The sequence below is a fragment of the Astyanax mexicanus genome, chromosome 25 (genome assembly GCF_023375975.1).
Source record: "Astyanax mexicanus isolate ESR-SI-001 chromosome 25, AstMex3_surface, whole genome shotgun sequence".
NCBI lineage: Eukaryota > Metazoa > Chordata > Actinopteri > Characiformes > Acestrorhamphidae > Astyanax > Astyanax mexicanus.
The window spans coordinates 2,675,919-2,703,563 of record NC_064432.1 but is presented as its reverse complement, the minus strand read 5'-3'; the positions used below and the strand labels follow the sequence as shown (position 1 = coordinate 2,703,563).

Genomic DNA, 27,645 nt, shown 5'->3' with positions numbered 1-27,645 from the left:
GCACTGTGGGGTCGCGTGCGGTACAGCAGACAGAATAGTAGAGCAGGAGGAGCGCGAGGAGGCGGTGACGTCAGGACCCCCGGTCTTCTCTGTGTTTCAGACCCCTCCGCCGAAAGTGAGGCTCGCGCAGCGCCAACACACGGACTGATGGTGGTCGGGTGGAGATGGTGAATCCCGTGTCAGCGCGCGCTCGGACTGTGTTTGAGGCTCGCGCTCTCCGCTTCTCGTCGCTGCTGCTCGCGGAGGAGATGCGCGCGGAGTTCATCTGACCCAAGTTTGAAGCGGCGCGTGGACCGCCGTGCGTGGACCGCCGTGCGTGTGGTGAGTACCGTGCGTGCGTGTGTTGGAGAGGCGTAAATAACCAAACAAACACACACACACACACACAGCAATGCAAAGTTCAGAAGGAGATGACGACCTGATGATGATGATGATGATGATGGTATTAATAATACTCTCAGTACTATTACAACTATTATTACAATTACTACTACTATTACTACTATTATTAATACTACGATCACTGTTACTATTATTAATACTTCTGCTATCACTATTACTATTATTATTACTATTAATACTAGTAATACCACCACTGTTACTATTACTACTACTTTTACCACTATTAATACTAGTACTATTACTACTATCACTACTAGTAATACTGCTACTAGCACTAATGTTACCACTATTGTAACTACTATAACTATTGTTAACTACTATTTCAACTACTGTTACTACTACTACCACCATTATTACTATTATAACAACTGATACTACTACTATTAATAATACCAGTATTACTTCCACTATTACTACTACTACTACTACTACTACTATTACTACTATTATTAATACTATGATCACTGTTACTATTATTAATACTATTACTAGTAATACCACCACTGTTACTTTTACTACTACTGTAACCACTATTAATACTAATAGTACGACAACTGTTACTACTATTTATACTATTACTACTATTTTTACCACTATTAATACTAGTACTATTACTACTATCACTACTAGTAATACTGCTACTAGTACTAATGTTACCACTATTGTAACTACTACATAACTACTATTTCAACTACTATTACTACTAATACCATTACTACTATTATAACAACTGATACTACTACTACTACTAATATTATTACTACTACGATCACTGTTACTATTATTAATACTTCTACTATCATTATTACTACTATTATTACTATTAATACTAGTAATACCACCACTGTTACTTTTACTACTACTGTAACCACTATTAATACTAATAGTACGACTACTGTTACTACTATTTATACTATTACTACTATTTTTACCACTATTAATACTAGTACTATTACTACTATCACTACTAGTAATACTGCCACTATTGTAACTACTATAACTATTGTTAATTACTATTACTACTACCACCAGTATTACTATTATAACAACTGCTACTACTACTACTACTAATAATGATACCAGTCTTACTTCCACTACTCCTACTACTACTACTACTACTACTACTAATAGTAATAATAATACCAGTATTACTTCCACTATTACTACTACTACTAATAATAATAATAATAACAATAATGTTATCATTGTTTTAATATTGTTTGCGTGAACATTATTGTTCATAAGATACATATTCATAATAATAATATTGTATAATTACTGTACGTTGTGTGTGTGTGTGTGTGTGTGTGTGTGTGTGTATGCGCGCGCGCGGGCGCTGTGTCAGAGCTGCAACTGGAGCGCCCCCTGTCGGCGCGCTGATACACACTGCACCCTGCAGCTATCGGCGTTCTCCTCCTTCTCCTTCATCGCTTCACTTCACACCAGCCTGAGAACTTTGCGGTCCACCTTAAACAGCGATAGGCGCCGCCGCACAAAGCGCTGGTGTCCACTGATGTTTAAGGTGGAACGGAAAAGCTGTTAATGTTTTTTTTTTCTTCAGTTTTTAGAGATCGATATACGTCGCTAATACTTTAATATCATTGTAATGTGTTTATTTAAATTAGGCTAGCTAATTTACTCCTACTGTACTGTATTGAGTTGTACTGAGTTCAGAGCACCACAAATCACTTCAGAGGCTAAATAAAAAAAATCCCTCCGCGCCGCGCGCTCCTCCTGCTCACACGCTCCACATTCATTCCAGCGGGAAGGAGGTCCGGTAGGGCGGAGGGATACTGTGAATGTGTGTGTGTGTGTGAGAGAGAGAGAGAGGGAGCGAGCTGCGCGTGAGTTGGTTTAGTGTGCGCGAGGAGAGCAGCGGAAAAGGTACGATGCTGAAATGTGGAAATTATAAACTGCAGGAAAAACCACCGACCGAGGGCCGGTAGAGCTGGAAGAGGTATGAGATACTTTTATCACTACTGTATGCATTTTTTAACCAATTAAAAGCGTAAAAAGTAGTTTATAAACGCGAGAGATTTGCCGAAATGCATCGGAAACTTTCCGAGCACGAGCTCCGTGCATTGCTTTTGTATGAACGCCGTTTCTGTTGGACTCGCTCGAACTTTTGGATGGTTAAAGTGAACTGATTTTACGCAGTTATAATAATGTATAATAAAACAAGCATTACTATTATTAAATATCATATAAACATTATTTCTACTGCTATTTTTTGCTTTTGGGACAGTCCAGGTTGTTTTTGGCCGAGTTTATTGTTGGCTCGTGCGCCACCCAGCACCCCATGCATCTGGCCCGTAGAGAGTGAAGGGGGGATGGGGGCACTGCTTTTGTCACCAAACATTCAGATGTTGCATGCACATTAAAGATCAAAAGCCAGAAGGACTTCGTGGATACATGTACAGGTCTGGCAAAAAAAAGAGTTTAATTGATTTTACCATCAAAGCAAGCTGCTTGAATTTTTGCACCAGGAGTGGCAAAAAGTTATCCAAAAGCAGTTAGTAAGACTGGTGGAGGAGAACATGTTAAGATGCATGGAAACTGTGATTAAAAAACAGGGTTATTCCACCAAATATTGATTTCTGAACTCTTACAACTTTTCATTTTACTCAAACATATACCTATAAATAGCAAAATCAGACAAACTGATTGGTTATATTTTTGCTTAAGACATTAGTGAAGTCCAGATCACACCTCAAGAATAGCCTGGGCAGCACTATTCTACTTGTAATTCATTCTCAGCTTAGTTTAGACCAGTGATGAGCTCTTTGTGCAGTCCATAATTTCCCAATCAGAATGTGTGAGAATGTATAAAATGTGCTGCTGGAATCGATTTTTATGGAGGGTAACCTCATTCCCCTTTTTCTAGTATCTCCAGGGATCCCTTCATAGTTCCAAGCTAAACAAGGTCGGAAGATTAGGAATCTCAGCACAGCTTATACACACAGTGTCCGGAGGAATGTGTATATTTGTGTATATCTAAGACAAATGCTCCCATCTTCCCAGGGTTGGCTGCCGGTAATCACTCACGCTGTGTTCCTTCACGGCGTCTGTTGTTGAGACTAGCGAAGCTGGAAAAGCAGGCAGGCAGGAAACCAATGCTGCCACTCCGCTCTCGGCTACACTAATCATATCTGCTCCACCAGGCAGGATCTGCCATTAACATTCATGGTGTTCACTGGAAAGGTTTATGAATGCCAAGAAATTGATTGTACAGCATGTAGCACTTGCTTGACCATCTGGTATTAATTTCTACAAGCCGCTACAGAGTTCGCATTAGAGCTTAGTTGATTGAATTTGAGTCTTTGGAATTTGTTGTGGCTTTTGGTAGATAATTCCCATAATTTAGAGGTGGAGAACTCCTAGAATTCTGGCACAGTTTGGTGATTTTGCTGTGCACACCTTATTTAACCCAGCAGACAATTGCCAGGTTTACGTGGTGTTTCATAGAAGGTAGAACACCAGACTGGACTGAATTATGGTCATATTGATGTACTCTTGTGTTTAAATCATTTTAAACCAGTTTGAATGCAGGAAATTATATAAAGTGGTTCTAATATGTAGGACTTGGACAGTTAAAGTGAATCAATTGTGTTTTATTCACTTCTGTAGACAGAATTCTTGCACTTCTCATATTTGATTACAAAACATTCTTCTCATCCCAGTGTCTTTCTTCCCTGCAGGTGGTTTGGTGAAGATCGCTGGTGAAGACCATGCAGAGCCGGGCGACTTCACTGCTGCTGGTGCAGCTGCTGCTCCTCTGCAGCTGTGCCCAGAACCAAGGGCTGGACACCACGTCTCTCCCACACTTCACTCATCCTTCTTACAATGCGACCATCTTTGAGAACTCTGCTGCTAAGACCTACTTGGAAAGCCCGGTCAAAATGGGCATCTACATCACAGACCCGTCTTGGGAAATACGGTACAAGATCGTGTCGGGCGACAACGAGAACCTTTTCAAAGCTGAGGAATATCAACTGGGAGACTTTAGCTTTTTGCGGATAAGGACCAAAGGAGGCAGCAGTGCCATTTTGAACCGGGAAGTACGCGACCACTACGTTCTCACAGTCAAGGCTGTGGAAAGGAACTCTAACGCTGAAGCACGGACGCGGGTCCGGGTTCAGGTACTGGACACCAATGATCTCCGGCCACTCTTTTCTCCCACCTCTTACAGCATTTCGCTGCCGGAGAACACGGCAATCCGCACCAGCATAGCCAAGGTTACAGCAACGGATGCTGACATCGGTACGAACGGGGAGTACTACTACAGCTTTAGGGAGTGGACCGACATGTTTGCAGTCCATCCAACAAGCGGTGTGGTTACCCTGACTGGAAAGCTAGATTACTCCGAGACGAAGCAGTACGATCTGGAAATATTAGCGGTAGATCGCGGGATGAAGCTTTATGGGAGTAGTGGCTTTAGTAGCATGGCTAAACTAACGGTACGAGTTGAGCAGGCTAACGAGCATGCTCCAGTGATCACTGCAGTGACCCTAGCACCTTCGGATAATGAAAAAGACCCGACTTATGCTGTAGTGACTGTTGAGGATGACGACCAGGGAGCTAATGGTGAGATCGCCTCTCTTAGCGTAGTAGCAGGAGACCCTTTGCAGCAGTTTAGAGCTATGAGGACCAGTCCTGGCAGTAAGGAGTACAAAATCAAAGCAGTGAAGGAAGTTGACTGGGACAGTCAACCTTATGGTTACAACCTTACTCTGCAGGCTAAGGACAAAGGCAGCCCACCTCAGTTTTCCTCTGCTAAGGTCATTCATATTACATCCCCACAGTTTAAAGTAGGGCCTCCGAAATTTGAGCAGGGTGTTTACAGGGTGAATGTGAGTGAATTTGCTCCACTACACACACCTGTTGTGATGGTCACAGCTGTGCCAAAGTACCCCCAGTTGAAGTACACTTTCAAACAAAAATTAGACAAGAATCTCTTTGTAATCAGTCCAGACACTGGACTAATCACAACAGCTGGACCTATCCATGCTGATCATTTGCCACGGTACGAACTAGACGTGATTACTAGTGACAGAAAAGTAGCCACTAAAGTTATCATCGATGTGATTGATGTAAACAACAATGCCCCAGAGTTTGAGCAGTCGTCCTACAAGGTCAGTGTTGATGAAAACATGCCTGCAGGTACGAGTGTGGTAACAGTAAAGGCCACTGATTTAGACAGTGGAGAGAATGGCTATGTTACATATAGCATAGCCAATGTAAACCCCCAGCCTTTTGTTATCGATTACTTCTCTGGAGTTATCAGTACCTCAGAGCAGCTAGATTACGAGCTTATGCCGAGGATCTATAATTTACGTGTGCGAGCCTCAGACTGGGGTGAACCTTTTCGTCGCGAGGTGGAGACACAGGTCCTGATCACCCTCATTAACCTGAATGACAACAAGCCTCTGTTTGAAAACGTGGACTGTGAGGTAACCATCCCTAGGGACCACGGCACAGGAGAGCAGATCACAACTGTGTCGGCCATCGATGCTGATGAACTTCAGCTAGTTAGATATGTAATAAAGGGTGGCAACGACTTGAATCTGTTTGAGTTGAACCCCAACTCAGGTGTGCTGTCTTTGAAGCAGCCCCTTAGCAAGGGCGAGGCGGAAAAGATTTCCTTCCACAGCTTAAAAATCACAGCCAGCGACGGCGAACACGAGACTCCTCCAATGTTCTTGAACATAACTGTCATCACAGCACGCAAACCAGTTCAAGTCAGCTGTGTTGATACTGGTGTGGCCACTATGCTGGCGGAAAAGCTTCTACAAGGTAGCAAGATCCACAGCCAAGGGGAACCTGATGAGAACTTCCTAGACATTCATGCTGTCAACCGCTTTGCACCACAGTTTGCAGACTCCTTCCCCAGCGTGGTTGAGGTCAAGGAGGACCTGCCTGTGGGTGCTCGGATTGTGCATTTGAGTGCTTCAGACGCAGACAGCGGCTTCAATGGAAAACTTGTGTATGTCATATCAGGAGGAGACACAGACAGTCGCTTTGTCGTCGATATGGATGATGGTTGGCTTAAGGTATTTGCTCCACTTGACAGAGAAAAGGCTGATCACTATACGCTCAATGTTACTGTGTACGACCTCGGACTACCTCAGAAGTCCTCCTCACGCCTGCTGGATGTTAAAGTTACAGATGCAAATGACAACAGCCCACAGTTTCTCCAAGACTCTTATTCAGTAGAAATTAGTGAAAACACAGCTGTGGGCACTGAGATCATACAGGTTGAGGCTAAAGATAAGGATCTTGGGGACAACAGTGTTATCAAGTACTCTATACTGGCAGACACTGATCAGTTTGCCATTGACGAGGAGACCGGAGTTGTTACGGTCAAAAAGCCGCTAGATCGCGAGGCACAACCTGCGTTTGTGCTTAGGATTGCAGCGCGTGACCAAGCTACTGCTGAACCTCAGCTAGTATCCACAGTTTCACTTAAAATCACATTAGAAGATGTCAACGACAATCCCCCCAAATTTATCCCTCCTAGCTATCGGGTAAAGGTCCGTGAGGATCTACCTATTGGTACCATCATCATGTGGTTGGAAGCTCATGACCCTGACATTGGTCCTTCAAGCCAGGTGCGATACAGCCTCGTGGACAATGGCGACGGGAAGTTTGAGGTAGACAAACTCAGCGGTGCTGTTCGGATCGTGCAGAACTTGGATTACGAGAAAAAGCAACTTTACAACCTTGTGGCGAAGGCCAAGGACAAGGGCAAGCCCATTTCTTTGTCCTCAACCTGCCACATTGAGGTGGAGGTGGTGGATGTGAACGAGAACCTGTATCGTCCGTGGTTTCCATCATTTGTGGATAAAGGATTTATCAAAGAGGACGTACCAATTGGAACATCGGTCATGAAAGTCACGGCTCAGGATGAGGACAGCGGAAGAGATGGGGAGATCCGCTACTCTATTAGGGAAGGATCTGGCCTGGGGATCTTCGCCATCGATGAAGAAACTGGTGAGTTGCTTTTTCATTTTCTTTCTTTTCGCTTCCTTTGCTTTGAGGAGGCTTTTTTTGCTTTGGTCCAGCTCAAATGTGGAATGTGGAAAGGGGGCGTGAGTGGTTCTTTTATTTATTTTGTCTAGCTATGAATATTTCATGGACAAAATATCTTTGATGCATGAATCTGAGCAGTGATACTGCAGAACGTGCAGCTGGGGAAGCTGCAAGTGGCAAACAGATTTTGTGCGTAGGAAGGCCGGAAATATCTCTGCTTCATTGTTGGTCAGGTGCATTTGCAGGTTGGAGCTGGCAGGAATTTGTTGAGTAGCTTTTTTCGGTTTCTTGGTGGAAGGAGGTAGAAATGATGGCAGGAACAGATGGAGCAGCTGTCTCTCAGACGTGCCATAAACATTCCAAGCTAGTTGCCTTGGTTTTAAGAGGATTGCTGTGCACTTCCCCCACCTCCTTCCCGATGCTCCCTCTCAACCCACCTACGTTTTTCCTTCTTTTTTCCCTTCTTTTCCTCCTCCATTCTCCACATACTTTCAAACTGCACCAGCGATTGAGTGAGTATCTGGGCCAACGGCTTTTTGCGCCTCACTGGTCTACCCTATAAGTTTGCATGAAGGAGCTTTTGCCGTTTGAACCGAACCCATTTCTGTAGCAAAAGTCAAGATACGGCCTAATTACGGCCTACACAAAGAATGTATTAATACCTCTCTCAGCTGGCCACAGTCACTGCAAGCACCTGTGCCAAGAAAAGCTTAAAATAAGCAGTCTGGAATTCCAACGGTCGCTGGACTCAGTGTAGGACTGCCCACCCAGTCTTTCAAGCTTTACAGTAACAGGATAGAGCTAGTGCTCCTCTTTAATATGTACTGAATACTGAATCTAATTTGGTGCCTAATGTGGGCTTTTGCCTTTGCCTTTTTTTTTCTACAAAAATGTATTTCGGTGCTGCGGCATACATAATTAATGTACAAATGGGTCAGTGAAAATGTTATACATAAAACATAAAGCTTTTTAGCATGCTAAAGCTCTGCACAATGCACTTTTTATTTCTATTTGTGTAAAAAAGTTTACTCTAAACTCCCTCAAACTAAAAAAAAGTATGTATTGAATTAAGCATTTTAGTTGAAGTCATTTAGTTAAGGGTGGAGAAGGGCCACTTTATTAATGTAGATAAATTAGCGGTGGCTGCTAGGCATCCCCCCGTAGGGAAATCTCACTTTCTGTGCTGGTAAATTTAGCATGACAGGATGCGCTGGCGTGGGGCTCTTCCACTCCAGGACCATCTGCCAGTCATTGTGTTCTCCCCAGTATTATGGAGATTGTGCTCTGCCTCATTCAGATGATGGGACGTTATTGATCATTTGCGCCTCTTTTGTTCAGAGTTGTTGTTGCGCTGTGTTGTAAAAGGAAAGTGGAGGTTACACTGGGCCCGGGACAGCGGAACAAGGACCTCATGTGGGCCTAAAATTTTGTTGGTTTGATCCAATTTAGTACTCAGTTGAGGTTGGTTTAAACTTGGCCGCCAACCCAGAATGCAGGGACGTGATTAAGCTAGTCTGGAACGCTAAATCTCTTAAAGTTCAGCATTCTTTGTGTGGCTTTTATCAGTGCTTTTGATTTTCTGCTTTTTTTTTTCTTTTTTTTTACATGTATGTCTATATGTCTGGTGTTTCTCAACTTATTACAGCCATTGAAACCTAGGCTTATTGTTCAGTCATTATTATGATCCTGAAGTAGAAACTACAGTAAATGATTTGTTAACAGTTTGGTTTAGTTTACCTTTTGTTGTCCCACTGTGTTTATTTGGGGGCTTATAATACTAACGTTAATTGTGACAGGAATGTAGAGTAGTTATCAGAGTGAAGGTATGAACTGCTTAATAATTCAGTCATTAGCATATATCCTTCCACCATATACATATATGCTGTATATATATATTGTATCGGTTTCAATTGTGTATCAAATCGGATCTGAACTAAAAAATGGGGATTGTCCCATTACTACTTAACCCTTTCAGATCCTGCAGTTGTTGTCCATCAGAATAAAATATAAACCAGCCAATCAACAAGTTTATAAACCAATAAAACAGTAGCTTGGCCCCTAGCTGCCCACTGCACTGGAAAAACAGTAGTACTAGAGCCATTGAGGCAAAGTAACAGCTAATTTTTGCTAATTTAAAGTGATTTAGAACACTTTTTAGAACTATAAGAGATGGCTTATGAAATGAATAAAGGTCAATTTAAAATATTGATTATTTTTTCGCTTAGTCGATTAGTCAGCGATTATTTCTGCCATGTTCTCATCTAAAGAAAATAAAACATAAGAGCTGAACATATGATTTAAATGACATTAAAAGGCATTTAAAATGTTCAGATGTTGTTTAAACAAGGAAAGTACTGATATTTAGTGATTAAATATATAATCTGTTGAGTTTGAGCACTTTTGGAGAAACAAACTAAGTTGAGTGTAACCTGTGTAACATCTCCAATGTGGTACTGTTACAAATTAACGATTAGTCGACAATGAAATTTGTAGTCAACAAATTTAAATAATCGGCATTGTCGATTAAATCGACTAATCGCTGCAGCCCTACTGCTGTTAGGTATCTTTAAAATAGTGCATTTCACAACAAACTCACGTCAAATTACTTTGTTTAAATAACACTTTTAGCCACTGTTTTTAAATTGAGTTTAGTTTTAATAATCTGTCCATGTTGTTGTCCATATTACTTCTTTAGTGTGCTGATAGCCAATCAAATCAGTGTGTGTCGCCTGCTGACACAGCTCAGCTTGGTATATATTTAGCAAGCTTGACACTCGAGTCGTAGTCTGGCCGGCACCGCCGTTAACCCCTTAAAAAAAAAGATGCAGGTCACCAGGAGTACCTGACCTGGTCTTCCGCCCTCCGTGACCCCCGTGATCTATGAGTGCTGTCAGATTTTGGGTCTGCATTGGTCTCGCATTGAGCCCCATTGTTCTGGATCACGGCCAGGGCTGGTGGCAAAGTAAATAGGCCTGGGGCTAGAACAGTTCTCCCTGTGGGACGGTGATTAGACATCAGGGGGTGGGGGTTCCGCTGTGAATGGTGAATGGTTGGGGAAGGGCTAAAGTTACCACCAATGGCCTGGAGATTACATTTCCAGCCAGGAATCAATCTCAGCAGAGGCCGAAGCTGTCGCGCTGGTGTATTGGTATTCGGTGTATTGTAATGCTGTGTGCTATTACCACCAAAATCACCGTCTGGATCTGTGGATAAACAAGTCATTAAAAAGTACTATGGCAGCTGTTTACAGTACTATTACTGTAAGAACTTGGCAGTTTTGAGTGTCAGATAATTTACTGCGTTTTCAGAGAAGCCAAGCGAAGGAAGCCAAGCAGCATACAGCCAGAGAGAGTGCGCTTTTCTACACCCTTAGTAGTGCACCAGGTCTCAGGAGAGCGTCGTTTGGCATTCAGCTCAGCTCAGTTTTTGTTAGAGCAGACTGACAGAATTAAAACCTCAGTGCTGCATTAAAAAATGGCTTAAAACGGGTCATTAAAACAGGAACAAATACACACACACTGCACCGAACTGCTTTTTAATAAGCCGGCCTGACGGCCTGGGGCTGCCTGAACCTCTCCAAACTCACCACCTCTGGGCTTGCTTTGTGAGTAGTGGCTGTCCAATCAAATCCTCTAAAGCAATGCTCCAGAATCTAGTAGAAAACCTCTTAACGAAAGAAAAGAATCGTTCCAACAAAAGCAGGATAGACTTTAAAACTTTAAAACTGTTTTCAAAGTATATAAATGAACCATATAAATGTCCCATGTCTCAATACTTTTGTCCATATAGCGTAGGCTACGTTAAAGTGGGTAACGATTAGCACAGTGCTAATTATTAGAGTACTAGCTGTCATTACTCAGCTACAATAGCTACATTAGCTTTGTAACTTGTGCACACACGAAACAAACAAAACAAACTTAAAACCCATGTCTTTGCAAGATCGATGCATTTGAAATGAGGGCAATTCATTTTTTAGTAGCTAGTTTAGAGTACCTATGTGATAATATTTAAAGCATGATGTAGCTCAGTGCTAATTACTGGGCTGTTAGCTTTTGCTGTTTACTAGCTATATTAAGTCTATATTAAGTTTGAGCTCATTAAGACAGATGATTAATGGTGACACTTATTAGCAAATTGCTAAGAATCAATTGTGTTAGCTTCTAATTAGCCACATTAGCATTGCTTTTATGAGAGGTTCTGCTTGTGAGAGGTTTCTGTGTTGGGATCTGTTTATTTTTCTTAGAACAGGGACAAATGTTGGTGTGAAAATAATCTGAATGAAATGAAATAATCTATTTGTTTGTGTATTTGTTAAACCCTCTCAAAATCTTATAGGCTAGTCGAAAGCCTACAGTGTCCCGTTAGCGCTAGCTCAACATCTGTGGCTCTCTGGCTCCTCCAGTCAGGGATCTGTGGCTGTACTTGTTTTATATTTAGTCTGCCTCGGGGTGTATTTAAGGAGGAGAATAAATGCCTGCCTCAAAAACCATGTCGACGCTCGTTCTTTGGCTTTGCCTGCGTCAGGAAAAGCTCGCTAATTTGTACCCGCGCGGCAGAGATAAGATTAGCCTCGCTGCTAACCCAAAATTGTTAGTCCGAGATTCCGTCTCCGTCTCTTGTTTTCTTTTTATTTTCCGTTCTTCCTGACGCCGCCGGAGATTTGCCAAATGTGCGAGTCTCCGGCGGTGATGTTTACCGTCTCCAGATTGCACAAACACGCTGATAGCTGGGGGGCATGTCGAGCCTCAGAGAGAGGACCCAGGCTAATTTCAGCCCCGCTGTGCGTGAGCATGCGGACTGGTGCGCCAGTTAGAGGATTGATTTTGTGTGCATGTGTGTGTGTTAGTGTGTGTGTGTGTGAGTTAGGCCCAGGATTGATGTGTGTGAGTGTGTTCAGACACTGCTTCCCGAGTAATTGAGTTAATAGAGGCCTCACACACTCGCCCAGGATAAAGGGTTCGCCGCAGATCTGATTGATGTTGCCGGAGCCACGCAATGAATCTGGCGCCTTTTACTGCTTTAATGCCCTCGTGGCAAAAGAACAAGCGAAAAGGCTGATCCAAACCACACCTCGCAAATCACAGGGAGCGCTACAGTCGGGCACGGAGACGCTTTAGCAGAGTCTTAATGGCTGAACTGCGCAGATGAGTTTAAACATGCTGCTCTGAATAGAAATTATACTGCAATCGTTTACAGGAAATATAGGTAAACAGCGCCTATTAAAACTCACATACTCATTAAACACAATATACCAATACCAAACCTTTGAGCTCAATAACTAAACCAGTTTATCCCAAAAGGAATGTGCGCGGGCACATATACTTCACATGACGAGTTGCGTAATATTTTAATAGTCTATTTTGGACAAATCTAATGCTTATAAATGTATTAGCAGATAAAACTATTCAATAATTAGTAAAACCTGAACAATTAATGCACGTTACGTATTAATCAGATACTAAATAATAAAGAAATACTTAATAGTTGCTGAAAATTAAGAACCACTGGATAAATAGTAGTAATAATTAGAAAGAATATGTAGATGCCGAATAATTAGTAGGTTCTAAACAGAAAAATAAGTAGACCTTAGTAATTGGTATTTAGGTACCACATATTCAGAAGATGATACAAAACACTAAACAACAAGTGTTTGTTAAAAAAAAGTAGATACTAAATAATTACTACATACTTCCATTAATTACTTGGTACTTTATTGTTAGTACTTGTTGAATAATAAGTAATTACTGAGTAATTAGTAGATATGATGCAATTAGTAGATACTTAATACTAAAAACTAAAAGGTGTTTGTTAAATAACAAGTAGATACTAAATAGATACATCATTAATTAGTAGGTTAGTTACATGGATAATAATAAGTAGATACTGAGTAATTAATTAATTGGTATGGCATAATTAATAAATAGATACTAAATACTGAACAATAAGTGTTTGGTACATAATAAGTAGATCCTTAATAATTAGTATGTACTAAATAATTAGTAGACACTGATAATTAATACATACATAATTAATTAATGGGTACAACACACACAGGTGGTACTTGTATAATAATAAGTGGATACTGAATAATTAGTAGGTATACATAATTAATAGATACTGAATACCAAACCATAAGGTTTTAGTTTAGTGTTAGTTTAACACAGGTTTTAGTTTTAGTTGTAGTTTAGTTTTGGCCATTAAACATTGTGACGTTTTTAGGTTTTTAGATTTGTTTAGGCCATTTAGTGTTCTTATGTGGAGAAACTGATTTTTGAATTTTTTGATGGAAACTAATATTTTTTTAGTTTAAATACACAGATATGCGTGAATTAGGTCTTAGTGTCTCTACTGTAGATCTTGTTTTAATATCAAAAACCACATAAGCAAGCCTATGTTTACTTTGCATGTAAAAATAGCTTTAAATTTGATCTTTTTTCTCACATGGCATGGTGAAGGATATAAAGCATGTGATATTTGACCAATTTTTAGTTTCCAGTTTGGGTCACTTTTATATGTGGTATTAAAAAAATTAGACACATCCAATAAACAACAGTGTGACTCTGAGAAGTCTGAGCAGCCAGATTGGAATCCATCCGAGTTTTACGTCGATCAAACTCAATATTGGTTTAAAATGAGCACTGAGGAAAAGGAGAAAATGAGCGACAGCAATGAGGGAGCTGCCGTGACTCCACCGAGCCCCATCATTAAAATCTCTGCCCTCTCTCTCGCCTCTGCTCTCATGATAATTTGCTTCTAAATTTGCTGCCACTGCCTCCACTGCATTGACGTTAACATGTACGTTAAGCGAATGGCTGTTACTGCTGACTCCATTTTGACTGTTTACTTCGGCTCGAGTCGGTCACGGTCACATGCATTGCATTTTTCTATTTGCTGTTTGCATCAGTTTAGGAGTTTGAGCCGTTCTTTGAGATGATTGACTGATGGCACATTCCAGGATTTTGGTACATTTCAGGGGTGGTCACTTCTGAAAATTTGATGTTCAATTTGATCATTTTAGTCATATATTTATTAAATACAGGTAACAGACTATCAAAAGGTTTGATTCGTCAAGCTCAGGTATCAAAGAGGTTTTTTATTAGATTATGCAATATATTTGGTAACTTACAGTAACAGGGTTGCGAGTAACAGGGCTGTAAATCTAGGCTAAGTTGTGGTTTAACCCAGGAACAGATGCTAACTGTAAAATTTAGCTATGTATACAAGATCAAGGACAAACATGGTTATATAAGTATATAAAGTAAATTTTGACTCTACTCATTATTAGTCTTACAATATGAGTAACAGGGTTGAGTTCACTGAGAGACACACACAACTTGGACTAAAACATATTTGGAAAAAAAACTTGATAAAAAATTGTTAGAGCACTTATTCTTGGTCTTGCCATGTGAGCAGAAAAAATGTGATGTCCTTGTGATGTCACTTCCTTTGTGCCAGTAGACAGTAATATTTTTAACTCTTTCTCTGCAGGTAAAATTCCTTATGGTAACAGGGTTGAGCGCATGTTGTGGGACACGACTTAACAGCATAAAAACTGTAACATGCAAAACAATGTAGACCAAAGAAGTTGTTTTCATAAGTAAAGGAGATGCAGATCAACAATATACAAGAGGAAGTCATTTATTTAGAGATTATTTTAATTGTTAAATTTGCCAAAGGAGTTGGTCACCCAATGAGTGGGACCAGAGAAAACGGCCATTTTTTGAGGTTGTCCAAAGGTATTCAGTCTTTTGAATAATATCTAATTCCACCAAATTTTACAGTTTGTCTTATAACAAGTACATTTTTCACAAAAAATAGTCATTTAGATATTTTGGATACGTACATTTGAAATGTAAGTGGTGGGACAGGAAATGTACCAAAATCCTGGAATGTCCCTGATATTGGTCACAATTAAAAAAAACTTGGGAAAAAAATGGTGAAAAGTGTACCTTCTGTACATGTTGACTTGGAGATATTTGAACACATTCACACAGTTTGAGAAGAAAGTAAAGAAGCTAGTAACTGTACATGGCTTATTAGCTACATTAGCTTTGTAGCGCCGCCTCTAAACCATAAAAAACAACTAAATTCATGTATAGTTTAATATATCTGAGGTAAAACTTGTGTAAATCTGATTTTCCCCCAAAAGTAATACAGTAAATTCTCTGTTTTTAGAGAAATAAATATAATCTATTGAGTTTTCTTTACGTCTATCTTTCAACTGTCTCTTCTATAGCTTGGATCCATTTGTCAACCATGTTTAGGTATTTGATTGCTTTTTATTACATAATCGTAACAAAAATCCCGGTACATAAATGTCCTCAAATGTTCTTCAATGTTCTAATGACCTTTTTAAGCTCTTAACACCATTGCTAACAGCTAAAAACGTAAACCTGCTGTTTAATCACCTCTTAAATTCTAGTGTAAGAATGTGTGAAAATGGACCTCATAGTGGTGGGGAGGTGGAATGCGATAACGAGGGAAAAACATTCGAGTCTGTGCAACTTTTCTGGGTTTATTTAAATGCAGACTTATGCAAATGACCAATTTTAGCAATTCATTAGCACCGTTCTGCCAACAAGAAAGTCTGACCCTCAACACTGGAGGTCGTGGCATTTTCGTATTTTTCATTTTAGTCAATTAAAGAGCTTTTTCTGTTTCGTTCGACCCCTTTGACCCGCCTTTTGCAGTCGCGCTCAGACTGGGGGAACTGTGCTCACTAGGTAGCCTAATGTATCTGATTTGCATGTTTTTTTTTTTTTTCATTTCCTTGAGTTTCCAAAAACGGTGCGTTTTTCCTTCTGTTGTTTTGTTCCCTTTTATTCCTGGGCTCTGTAATTAAGTCAAGTCAAACACGTCGCTGTAAGTGGAAGGGTTATGGGGCGAATAAAGGCCTCGCTGTGAAGGATGGAGCTCTTTGGAAAAGAGATAAAGGAAAGTGCACGTGGTTCTGGGACAGTCCTAATGAGGCATCTGCTGAAATGTCGTCCAGCGTCCCGGACGGTGGTCCGATTTAAACTCTGGACCTGGATAATGTATGCGCTGCCCTTTCTTGAACGTGGAGTCTCTCTCTGCTTTAGACGGAGAAAAGGCCTTGTGTTCTGGCCTGACATGTAATAACAAAGAACCAGCAGGAGTGTGTTGTTTTTGCTTGTTGAAAATAGGGCTGGGGCGACGCATCGACATAATCGACGTCATCGATTACAAAAATACATCGATTTGCATAACGTGCGTCGGGGCGTCGTAAACATGGCGGCGCCTGTGGAGAGCATTAGAGGTTAGATCGGGCCCAAAAATTCCAACTGGCTGTTTTCGGGCTGTTTTAATGAGCGAAATATGATCAGAATTATGTTAATTAACACGGTAACATAGAAGCATAGAACTATTATTTAATTAAAATGATTTTTAAGAACAGCTAAACACAGTTCTGCAAGTCAAACGCGGAGGAGTTCACGTGCTATAGAGAGAGAGAGAGAGAGAGAGAGAGAGAGAGAGAGAGAGAGAGAGAGAGAGAGAGAGAGACAGAGTTGCTTGCTCTACTCACAGGTGAAGGTTCTCTTTGATCTCCTCGTGCTCATATTCTAGTCCCATTCATAATTCTGCAGCTCCCTCAGTGTTTTCTGCCGTATTTTGCGGCTAGCGCGAGCGCTTACAACTGACACCGCGGACCGCGAGGTGCAGCCGCGTTTGTGCCGAATCCGACTCTCTGCTGAATCTGACTCCCGCTTCGCGGACAGAATCGGCACAACACCCCCGCTGTAGAACTGCGGTAGTGAAAACAGCGCTTATAAATAAATTAGTTTAGTTTCACTTTCAGTTTTCGTTATTTTTTTTTAAATAAAAATATAATTAAAAAACAGACGCCTACATCTCGGACTATTTTCTGGAGCCCGGGTCATGTCGGGTTCGGGCAGAGAATCTAAGCTCTAGAGAGCTTGGACTCCGGAGAGCAATCTCCAGCTACAAAAAAACGCCAGCGGGCATCTAAAGTTTGGGAGCATTTCACGCAAAAGGGCAACAATGTGGTCCTCTGCCATACGTGCAAAAGGAGCACTTGAAGCGCAAACATCCAGGAGCACTATGTCAACAGGGTCACACAGTAAGTTACCGTTTACATCAGGGTCTCCGCGGGTGTCCTTAAAAAGACTTAAGGCTGTCTACCAAAGGTTTTAAACCTGCCACAGGCAGAAATTATACATTTTTGGTTTATATTTGTGCATGGCATTTCGCAGTTTCCAGAAACAGTAGCATTATTCATAAGTTCAGGTGTTTAGCTAAGCTAGCTGCCTTAAGTTATTTTAGCTAGCGCCGTCGGCGCTGCGGTGTCACACCGTTTTCTGTCACCGTCGGAATTTTGTGACCAGTGCTCACGGTTATGAGCGTTCATTGGCAAAACGGAAGCTTTCTATACCTACACCTTACCCTCAGCCCTAAACTGAACCGTTTTGGCCAGTCGGGGTAAACATTAGAAACGAACACGTTTCGAATCGGCCAATGCACCGGTCTGCTGAGAACTACTTGCCAGTGGTCACAAAATCTAGCGGTCACAGAAAACAGTGCAACACACGGTTGTGGTGTATGGGAGCTTATCCATTTTTAGCGTTATAGATCTAAACAACGTGCTGTACATGTAAGTGATTATAAGTGTGGGGTTTGGTTTAGTAGGCTTGTGTTGCTGTTGTTGTTGTTATTATATATAAATATAGTAATTTATCGTTTGCTTTAAAACGTAAAATAATTATTTAAATATGTTTCTCAATGAATAGATTAGTCGACTAATCGAAAAAAATAATCGTTAGAATAATCGTTTAAAAAATAATCGTTAGGGACAGCCCTAGTTGAAAACGCACTTTACACCCTCCAAAAAGCCCCCCGAGCCCCACCCCCTCCATCCCGAACCGCACAGTGTCCCCTCTGTGCCCTTCCGCTGCGGAGAGAAAGAGGTAGAGCTGTTTTTTGGTGAGTGATGCCAGATAACAGAGGTATGCGCCGGCCGCTTTGCCTTTTCATGTTAGGCTGCCTGCCTCTGCCACGGGACCCCGCCGGGGGGGAGGGGGGGGGCTGGAAACGGGACGGGGGGAGGGGTGTTACTGTGGGAAGTTAGTAAGTGGAAAAGTGAGAGAGTGAGAAAGAGAGAGAGAGAGAGAGAGAGAGAGAGAGGTGTGTGGGTTGTTACCTTATCTATGATCCTGTATCATTGCAGTGATAACATTCAGTAAAGCTTGAGCTCTTTTTTTTTTGGCTCAAATAGTCCAAAAAGTCCAAGGTTGTTGTCAGACAGAATTTCAACAATGAACGTCTATAATCGACTAGTGGCCTAGTTTAAATATTTCATATAACTCTCTCCAAGAGACAGACACAGCAGTGCTGCTAGAGTTTTTAAACACTGTCTGTACTCCATTCTATTAGACACTCCTACGTAGCTGTTTAACCATGTAAACGTAAATAAAGCCTAAGACATAAAGCTCTGAATCTGCTGCTGCACAGTTTGGGTTGGTCATCCTCTAGCCCTTCATCAGTGCCCACAGGAAGCTGCCCACAGGACACTGTTTCCCACAGTAGTACTCTGCTGGCAGACTATTCTCAGTCCAGCAGTGGCACTGAAGTGTTTAAAAACTCCAGCAGCACTGCTGCATCTGATTCACTCCCTTGTACCATCACAACACACTCTAAAAAGTGCTGAGAATGAATGTCCCAACTAACTAAAACCAAATAATAATAATAGCTGCTCTGCAAAGGTGTCTAGATACAAGATACAAGAGGTTTAAAAAAACGTTTGTAGAAGCTAAAGTATTAACTCAAGCTTTTTACTCAAGTAAAAGAAGCTTAGACCATGCCTCAGGGTCCTATAGTGCGCTACACTCCACCCCACCCCCCAAACTCATTTCTCTAAAAGCCAAAATGACTGTAATGTTACATTAAAATGTTCATGTTGAAAGAAATAGTTTATTGAATGAACTAGTTTAGCTGCGTATATGACCATAAATTGAAAATGAACGCATTTTAGTACAGTGTAAAAACATTAAAGATTTCTCTCAAGTTCTCTTAAGTGTCTTGAGCTATGAATCATCTTAATCCTAGTTTACATACATCTGCTATGTCCTTGCTGCTCTGTCCTGTTGTCCTGTAAGGTCCTGACTATCGAAGAACATGGTGAAAGGAGGATAATGTTTAAAGTATGCAGAGAAACAGAGAAACAGGACTACAGTCTGTACTTATAGAACTGCTCGTATATGTGCATATATACCCAGTGGAGCTGAAAAAAAAAAAAAATATATATATATATATATATATATATATATATATATATATATATAATGGTTGATATGAGAGTCTTAATCTTATATGCTTGATTGGTTCTAAAAGAAGTGGAGAAGTGAAGGTTCTTTCTCGGCCCCTAGATTTACTTTCAGTGCACTCTTCTCTCTCTTCTCTCTCTCTCTCTCTCTCTCTCTCTTTTTCTCTTTCTCACTCACACGTGACCGACTCCGCGAGTCTCTGCTTGGGCCACGTTGCCCGGGTGACGGTGCTCGGGAATGCGGTGGGTGCAGGAGTTGATTGCATGGTGCCAAATGAAAAGCACACTTTCCCTCGTTAACGTCGGGCCGCTTTAGGAGCGGTGTTTTAGGTGCCCGATAGCAGCGGGTTAACTATTTCTTATGCTAATGACCGCTAACAAGGGCTAATCGAGTTGGAGTGTGTGAGCGAGGGAGTTCATCAAGAACTCAAGAAAAGTTTTTGGGGGTGTGTGCCAAAGTTTGAAGGCGTTGAGTCAAATACTGTGTTTTAGAAAAAGGATTAATATTTTTAATATGATTGTCAACTTCTGTATCTGATAACTGTGCTTGAGAGTTAACTGTGCTCTCATTTAATATTATGGGTCATTGTGACCTTAATCTTAGTCTTAGCTGGTCTTAAATAGTGCTAAAAACATGTAAATGAACTAAAATCTAAAAGGTGCACCAGATTATAAGGTACCCTATAATCGGATTTTGTTATTGAGCTGACTTTCCAAGTTGTGGGGGTGATAATTCATTGTATTTCACTAATTGCAATAAAAAATCTTTTTCAATAACTTTCACACAATGTACACGTCAATAGAAATCTGTCTGTCTGTCTGTCTGTCTGTCTATCTATCTATGTATCAATGAACATCTATTTTCTGATCTATTTTCATACATACGGTGCACCGGATTATAAAGCGCATTATACAACACTAGTAAGGAACAGGGGTGTCTGCATTTTTTCCTTTTAATCCAGCAGGTCTCACCGCTGGGTGCTGGTGAATAAGTTAAGTAAAGCTAAGCTAAATAAACAAAACTGTCATTGTAAAAAAAAAACATATTCTTTTTAAGTTAAACGAGCGCTGGACTTTAATCTACACAGATTTCTCTCCTGAAAACTCTCCTTTTATTTGGGTGAGTAAAGCGCTTCTATTTATTTACAGTAAGCTTAGATTTCCAGATTTCCACTAAGGCTTGGTGCAGCAGCATTAGCATTAGCAGCTAATGCACTTCAGTGGACTGGCTTTATTGCTCCTACTGGGTTGTAGAATTCACATGGCGGCTCTTGGCTTCTGGTGGTCTTGGCACACTAACAATGCATGATAGAGAACATTTCTGAGGTCATTTTCTGTCAAGATGTATAAAAAAATAATCCTGTTCAAGCCTGTACACTGAATTAGTGTTCAGACCTTATTCAAAGGCATTTTCTGCTAATAGGAATAGCTAGAACTCCCACTGATATCCACAATCCCTCTGCAGTCTTGTGTGCTAACAGGGGCTAATCGAGTTGAAGTGCACGAGTACAACAAAAAGGGCTTTGTGAAAAAAGTGGAGCATTTCTAAAGGAAGTTCTGCTTCAAGGTATGAAAGGCATTCCGTCCAAGTCTGCGAGCTGGGATGCTGTTAATATTCAAGAGTATTTTCTTCTTATAGGACTTGCTGGCTCTTAAATTGTCATTCACATTCACACTGCAGACAGTCTAGTGGGAAATAAAGTTTTATTTGAGAAAAGTGAAAAGTTTATAGGAACAGATCCAACGGAATGTTTTTTGAAAAGGTTTTAAAACTAAATATGACACACTGTTATTAAAAAATCTGCCAGAAATACAATTTTCTTGTATTTCTAAGATAGTCTGTAGTGCCATGATGTCGTCTAATTAATCCTGTCAGGTCTGTGAGCTAAGATGGTGTTCATATTTTATATATTTGAGACTATTTTCTGCTGTTTTAAAAAAGCTAGACTGCTTGGCTAGAAATCACTTTGCAGTGTTTTGTGCTAACAAGGGCTAATCGAGTTGGGAATAAGCTTGGTGAGAGGAAGGAGGAAAGTGATTACAGAGAAAGGTTCCTGAAGGAGGTTTTCTTTGCAAAGTATAAAATCTCACTCTATCTCACTTTTCTCTAAGTTTACAAGCTTAGACGGTGTCTATATATATTTAAGAGTGTTTCTGCTAATAGCACTTGCTAACTCTTAAGTTAGTATCCTCGGTTTCTTTCAGTTTTGTGTGAAATAAAGTTTTGTTGGAAAAGAAGTGAATAGTTCTTGGTGTTTTGTGCCAAAGCACGAAAAACAGCCTGTCCAAGTCTGTGAGCTACTGTATTTTGAAGCATATTCTACATTAAAACCATGCTTTGGTTCAGTGCTTTTCAATGAGAATTCCCATTACGGCAGACGGCAGTATTCCCACCGCTGAAGCTTATTTGGCCCCCTTTGATTTGGCTCTTTCTAGATCATAACGAGAATGGAAAGTGAAGTGAGCGACGGTAGATGTAAACACGGCGAGGTCTGCGCTAACTGCTGGTGCAGGACGAAGAGCATGATGCATCTCTTCTGAAAGTGTATGTGACTGCACGTCAACGCTAACTGGCACGTTGGCGTAGCGGGACTGAGGACGAGCCAGAACTCTCCCCCTCAGTGCCAAATTGATCAGAAATGAAGATAAATGCTATTTATTTCACTGTTGGGACTCTCTTGCCTGGGCGATCACAGCTTGGATCAGAACAAAATTGCAGCGTAAGTGCATTTATGAGTAGTAGCGAATGAAGAGGAATAATGGCTGAGATGGAAACCTACTCCCGTGCAGCCTTGGCAAGTCGAGAGTGCACTTTCTCGTTCAGGTGGGACTCGGCTCGGGATTTGGCTCAACACCGCCGGTGTTTGTTGGCTAGGATTTGGCACAGCTGGCCCGCAGACAACAGATAAGTGCAGAGTTGTGTTTGTTGTAATGACATATAAAGATGTAATTAGCAGCCGAGTGCAGAGTCAAACATCTGGCTTTTGAACCGAGTGGCTTTCCTATTCCCTGTGTTTTAATGCCGTGCCACCCTCCGCCCTGCCACATTTTAAAACTCCTTTGATCCCCTCCTCACAGAAATACTCCAAGGAGCGCCGGCTTATAAATAGAAAAGGGAGTGAGAGAGGGGGGAAAAGTGGGCCTTTCAAAATGTCAACGCAGCGCCCCTTTGAAACACTCTCTCTCGCTTCACGGTCTTCTTATCGCCTTCTCTGCAAGAGCAGGGGAAAGGGCGCTTTGGCACGAACCGGGGAGCTAACACCGCAGCCTGAGCCGTTATACCTGGCGGCGCAGGCCGTGTCACTGGGCAGCTATTTCATGCCTCATAAAAATGTTGTGATAGCAGAAGACAGACGGTTGTTATCGGAGGACGGGGTTCAGAGCCTGGGCCGGATTCAAGCCCCTAAAATAACCACAGAGATACCAGCAGCGGCGCGTCCCGAGGCTTCAGCAATAACACCGGCTGTTTGGGACAATGAGCTGTGTCTGGGCAAGTCCCAATAGAGCCTCTCGACTGGAAGTAACTGGCTCAAGTTGGCGGAAGAAGCGGCGGGGAACGGAGGGGATAAAAAGACAGCTTTTCCACCAGGCATGTTCTAATTGCATCACTCCCCTTCATTCATTGAAGAACTTCCGCCTGCCTATTCCCTCTTTTCCGCACCCCAATGAATGCTAGTCCTTGTTTTTCGGCGCTGCAAGCCAACATATTCTCTTTGTTTGTGTAGGTTTTTTCTTATGTGTTTGAGTTTCTAAAGCCCCTTTCACTCTTGTATTTTGGTATTATTTAACGGTAACTAAACTAGAGGCTGGAGACAAGATCCAGTAAAGTGGACCCACTAGTTTACCTACATGATAAATTACTTGCAGAAGTTCTTATGACCTCAAACATTGTAAGTATGAAGTGATTTCTATTGCAATTAGTGAAATACAATGAATTATCACCTGTTTTTAACTTGGCTCCCCCACAACTTAGAAAGCTCAATAACAAAAAATTCTGAACGCCTGGAAAGTTACATTTGGTTGGAGTAATTTGGGTTCTGCACTAGTAAAAAAAACTTTGCGGTGCCCTTCATGCAGTAAATTTAAAGTTTCCATGACTTGAAAGCAGCATAAGTTATATATATAACAGTTTCAATTTTTTGTCCACTTGTCCTGGTGGTCCAGAACCTACATGGAAACACTGGGCCCAAGGCAGGAATACCCATTGGACAGGCCATCAGTCCATTGGATGACGACACATACAAACACTTAGGTGCAGTTTAGCATAGCTAAGTCACCTACCATGTGTTTTTTTTCTGGGGGTGGAACTACACTTGGGGCAAGTTCCCCAAGTGCATGGCCATTTTCAGGGTTAAAGTTCCAGGGTTATGCATCAAGTCAACACTGACTTTACATAACAGCTAATCACCAGCTTTAACCTGTCCATGTCCCAGCTTTTAAATGTAAAATGACCTCCCGTGTCCAGCTCGAGTGGGCACTTTCCTGTCCTTCCCAAATGTTTTTTTAGATCCCTAATGCCATTTTGCTAAATGGGACTTTGGGCTTATATTTACCGCCCCCACCTCCTGTCTCTTTTCACTTTTAAGACGATAAGATTAGTGCGATATGTAGAGCGAGACACACTGCACTGCTTTGTTAAGCCAGTGAAATGAGTTCGTTCCTCTGGGTTTTTTTTTCCACCCGTTGTGCCATTTTCCCCTGCGGCCAGCTGTTGCTGGCGCAGCGAGCCTCTTAGCGGTGATGGCTGTGTACAGAAGGCACAGCGAAGCGTGAAGAGGAAACTGGGGGTCGGCTCCAGAGGCTCGCTGGCCCGTAATCACTTGTGCAGGATATTCGCCAGATAAGGTGGCTTTTGTGCGAAGTGCATATTTGTTAAAGTCATCAGCCACTGGCTTGATAACCACTTCCTCAATCCACACTTCAGTGCTGATAACCTCGTCTGTACCAGATGGGATTCTTTTTCTTGTGTTGTTTTTTTAAGAGCAAGGCTAAAAGTTGTGTGAAGAACTCGTTTAATCGAGAGGAGTTCCGTCTTTTAAACACCACATCTTCTTATTGGCCCCAAAGTGCTTTAAGTGGCTTTTGAGACATTTAAATGTAAAGAACCAACCCTACAATGAACCAATGGACTGGTGCCCCATCTAGGGGGGGGGGGATTTCTGGCTACTTGTGTCCAAGATTTTAGAAGAGACATGAAAGAGCCTGAAGGACCTTTTTGTAAATTTAGTAATGAACCTTTACATCAGGTTAAGCACCAACTCTACAAGGGACTGGTAACCTTTCCAGGGGGAATTCCTGGCAATTTGTGTTCAGTGATTTTACTGGACCATCTGCAACCTTGACCAGGGAAACCAGATAAGAAGATGAATGAATGAATAAATCAATGAATAAGTATGATTGTTGAATGTTGATAAAACCTTTACTTCAGGTGAGGAACCAACACTGTGTTGGGCTGCTGACGTGTCCAATGAAAATTCCTGCAAATTTGTGTCCAATGATTCCAGATTCCAGGACCCTCCTCAACCTTGACCAGGCAAAAGTGGATAAGAAGACGAATGAATGTGAAGGGGTCTAGGGGGTATTCCTGTCTTTGGGCCAATGACTCAAGGTTTTAACCAAGACCTTGACCAGTAGGAAGCAGATGAAAATAAGCATAAATATATGTCAGCATCACTCAAAGAACCTTTTGAAGCAGCTTTATTTGCTTGAGGAACACATTTGTAGAATTTTTGTGTACAGATTTGTATCCGTCAAGTCCCCTCACCCAAGGTTGCACACCCAAAGTTGCCTTTTCCATTTTTCCAAGGCGCTCATTTTTTGTTTCAAAGCAAGTCGGCTTTAGCATAATCGCAGGCACTGAAACCCATCGCTAGCTTGCTCTGTCGGTGCTGAGCACCACTAAACATTTTTCAAAGTTGAGTGAGGCACAGTACTTTTTACTTTTTTAAACTCTGGAAATGGAAATGCTGTTATAACTTAGGTTTAAAAAAGGTTTGAGAAAGGAAGTTAGAAAGCAAAAGAAAGAGCGAGGGATAGTGGAAGCTTAGCTTCGGCTACCCTCCTAATACCCCCTGCTCTGACAGAGGAATTTGAGCTATTCCTGCAGAGAGCTGGAAAAGAGAGAGGTCCAGGGAGGGAAAGAGAGAGAGAGAGAGAGAGAGAGAGAGAGACAGAGGCTGGGAAAGTTTACAGCGAGCATGTCAGCCCGAGGCCGGAGAGGCTTTGGGAACGCCGGAGAAGGGGGAGTTGGGGAATTAGCACGGCGAGTTCAAAGCCGAAACCTCGGACTTCTAACGTGTAGACCAGGGGAATGCGTCTTTCCCTGCTTCGCCAAAACCCTCGTTCATCGCTTGTCATTTCACCTCTCCTGACCTTGCTCTTAAGGATAGCTCTAGTGATTCGCTGACATTTTAGTGACCAAAAAATGTTGTCCACAATTTTTTTTTTTGCGATAACGTTAAATTATTACTATTTGTAAAATAAGTAATAATAATACAAATGTGCTTACAGTATAGTAGTATAGTACAGCCATGATAGGTGGCAGCTTACTTGTTTTAATGTAGTATATTATAGTACAGTAACAGCATAGTATGATTTTGTTTTAGCTATAGTATAATGGGCCATTACTAGGGGTGTCACGATCTCGATATTTTATCGAAATCGAATCGAAATGAGGTCACGATCTCGAGTATCGAAGTCAAAAAGAGGATCGACGATCCCTCCCGCGCGCTACGCAAATAGCGCAGCGCGCTACGCAAATGGCGCGGCACCAACACAGCGCATCCTATTCATTTAAATAGAGATAGCCACTGCATGAGCGCAGTCGGCGGGAGTGTGATCACTGTTTTTATCTGTCCAACGGGGGAGGGGGTTCGGGGGTTGGGCGCGCAGGTTTTGTATCTGTATCTAACGGAGGGGTGGGTGCGCGCAGGTGAGAGCGTGTGAACTCGCTGAAATGCGTGTGTCAGTGTGACTTGAGAACACTGACTATAGATCACAGTGAGGTGGATTAAAAATCTTAAACTTATAATTGACTACACCTGTTGCTTTCCATTGAATTAAAAAAACATCTTTCTCTCAGATAAAGTAAACACAAGCGTGTTTCTGACTAAAATAAAAGCTTTTCAGGAGAGATATAAGTTATGTGTAAATATTTATAAGACAATACCCACATCACTTATCTAACCAGCCTGTACTGATTTCTGCCCCCCAATAATGCTTTCAATAACCTCTTGTAACCCCTGGGAGCCAGGGGTTACACTCTAATAGCCTTTAATAGTCTTCAGTAGCCTTTAAAAGACTTACCTGGCGGCCGTGGTGTGTCCACTAAACTCCGTAGTTACAAACATCCTGAGGTTAGCAGCGCGCTAACTGACCTGTTTATAATGTAATCCGAGCAGTGCCTCCGTGTCGGCTGTTCTAACCTGCTGCTGTTAGCTGCTTGGGCTGAAAGATGAACTGTAGTGAGCTGTATTATCCGGTTAGTGGGGTTAAAACCTTTATTTGTTTACAGAAACAGTAAAAACGGACTGGCTGAGCTCTGTAGCCCGTGGCTGGGCTGTACTGAAGTAGTGACTGAGTGAAAAGAGCGGGGCTTGTGCTGCTGCTGCTAGTGGTTGGATGAAGAACTGCAGCTTCATGTAATGAGCAGTTTCACCAGCCATCCACACACAGCTCTGATAAACTGCTTATTTTAATAGTGCACACTGTTGCTACCAAAAAAAGTCACTAGATGGCATTACCATATATATCTTAATAAATAATAATAATAATATTTATAATATTTATAATAATAATAATAATAATAATAAATATATTATTTAAATTTTATGAGGCATAAAATAATAACAAGAAAAAAAAACAAGAAAATCGAGAATCGAATCGAATCGTGACCCTCAAATCGAAAATGAAATCGA

General features: G+C 41.5%; 2 protein-coding genes across 8 annotated transcripts in view; one reads left to right on the top strand and one right to left on the bottom strand.

Annotated features, from left to right (window-relative positions):
* Positions 1–27,645, bottom strand: part of ptpn9b (protein tyrosine phosphatase non-receptor type 9b) — a 659,505-nt gene that overhangs the window by 473,481 nt on the left and 158,379 nt on the right. The window lies entirely within an intron of this gene.
* Positions 2,237–27,645, top strand: part of fat1a (FAT atypical cadherin 1a) — a 154,035-nt gene continuing 128,626 nt past the window's right edge. For all 5 annotated transcript variants that reach the window (XR_007429458.1, XR_007429457.1, XR_007429456.1 and 2 more), the window contains exons 1-2: positions 2,237–2,359; positions 4,101–7,392. Coding sequence is in view for 1 of the 5 variants with exons in the window: in XM_049472205.1 (XP_049328162.1) it covers positions 4,131–7,392 (3,262 nt within the window). In the remaining 4 variants the exon portion in view is untranslated. The remainder of the gene's footprint in view (positions 2,360–4,100; positions 7,393–27,645) is intronic.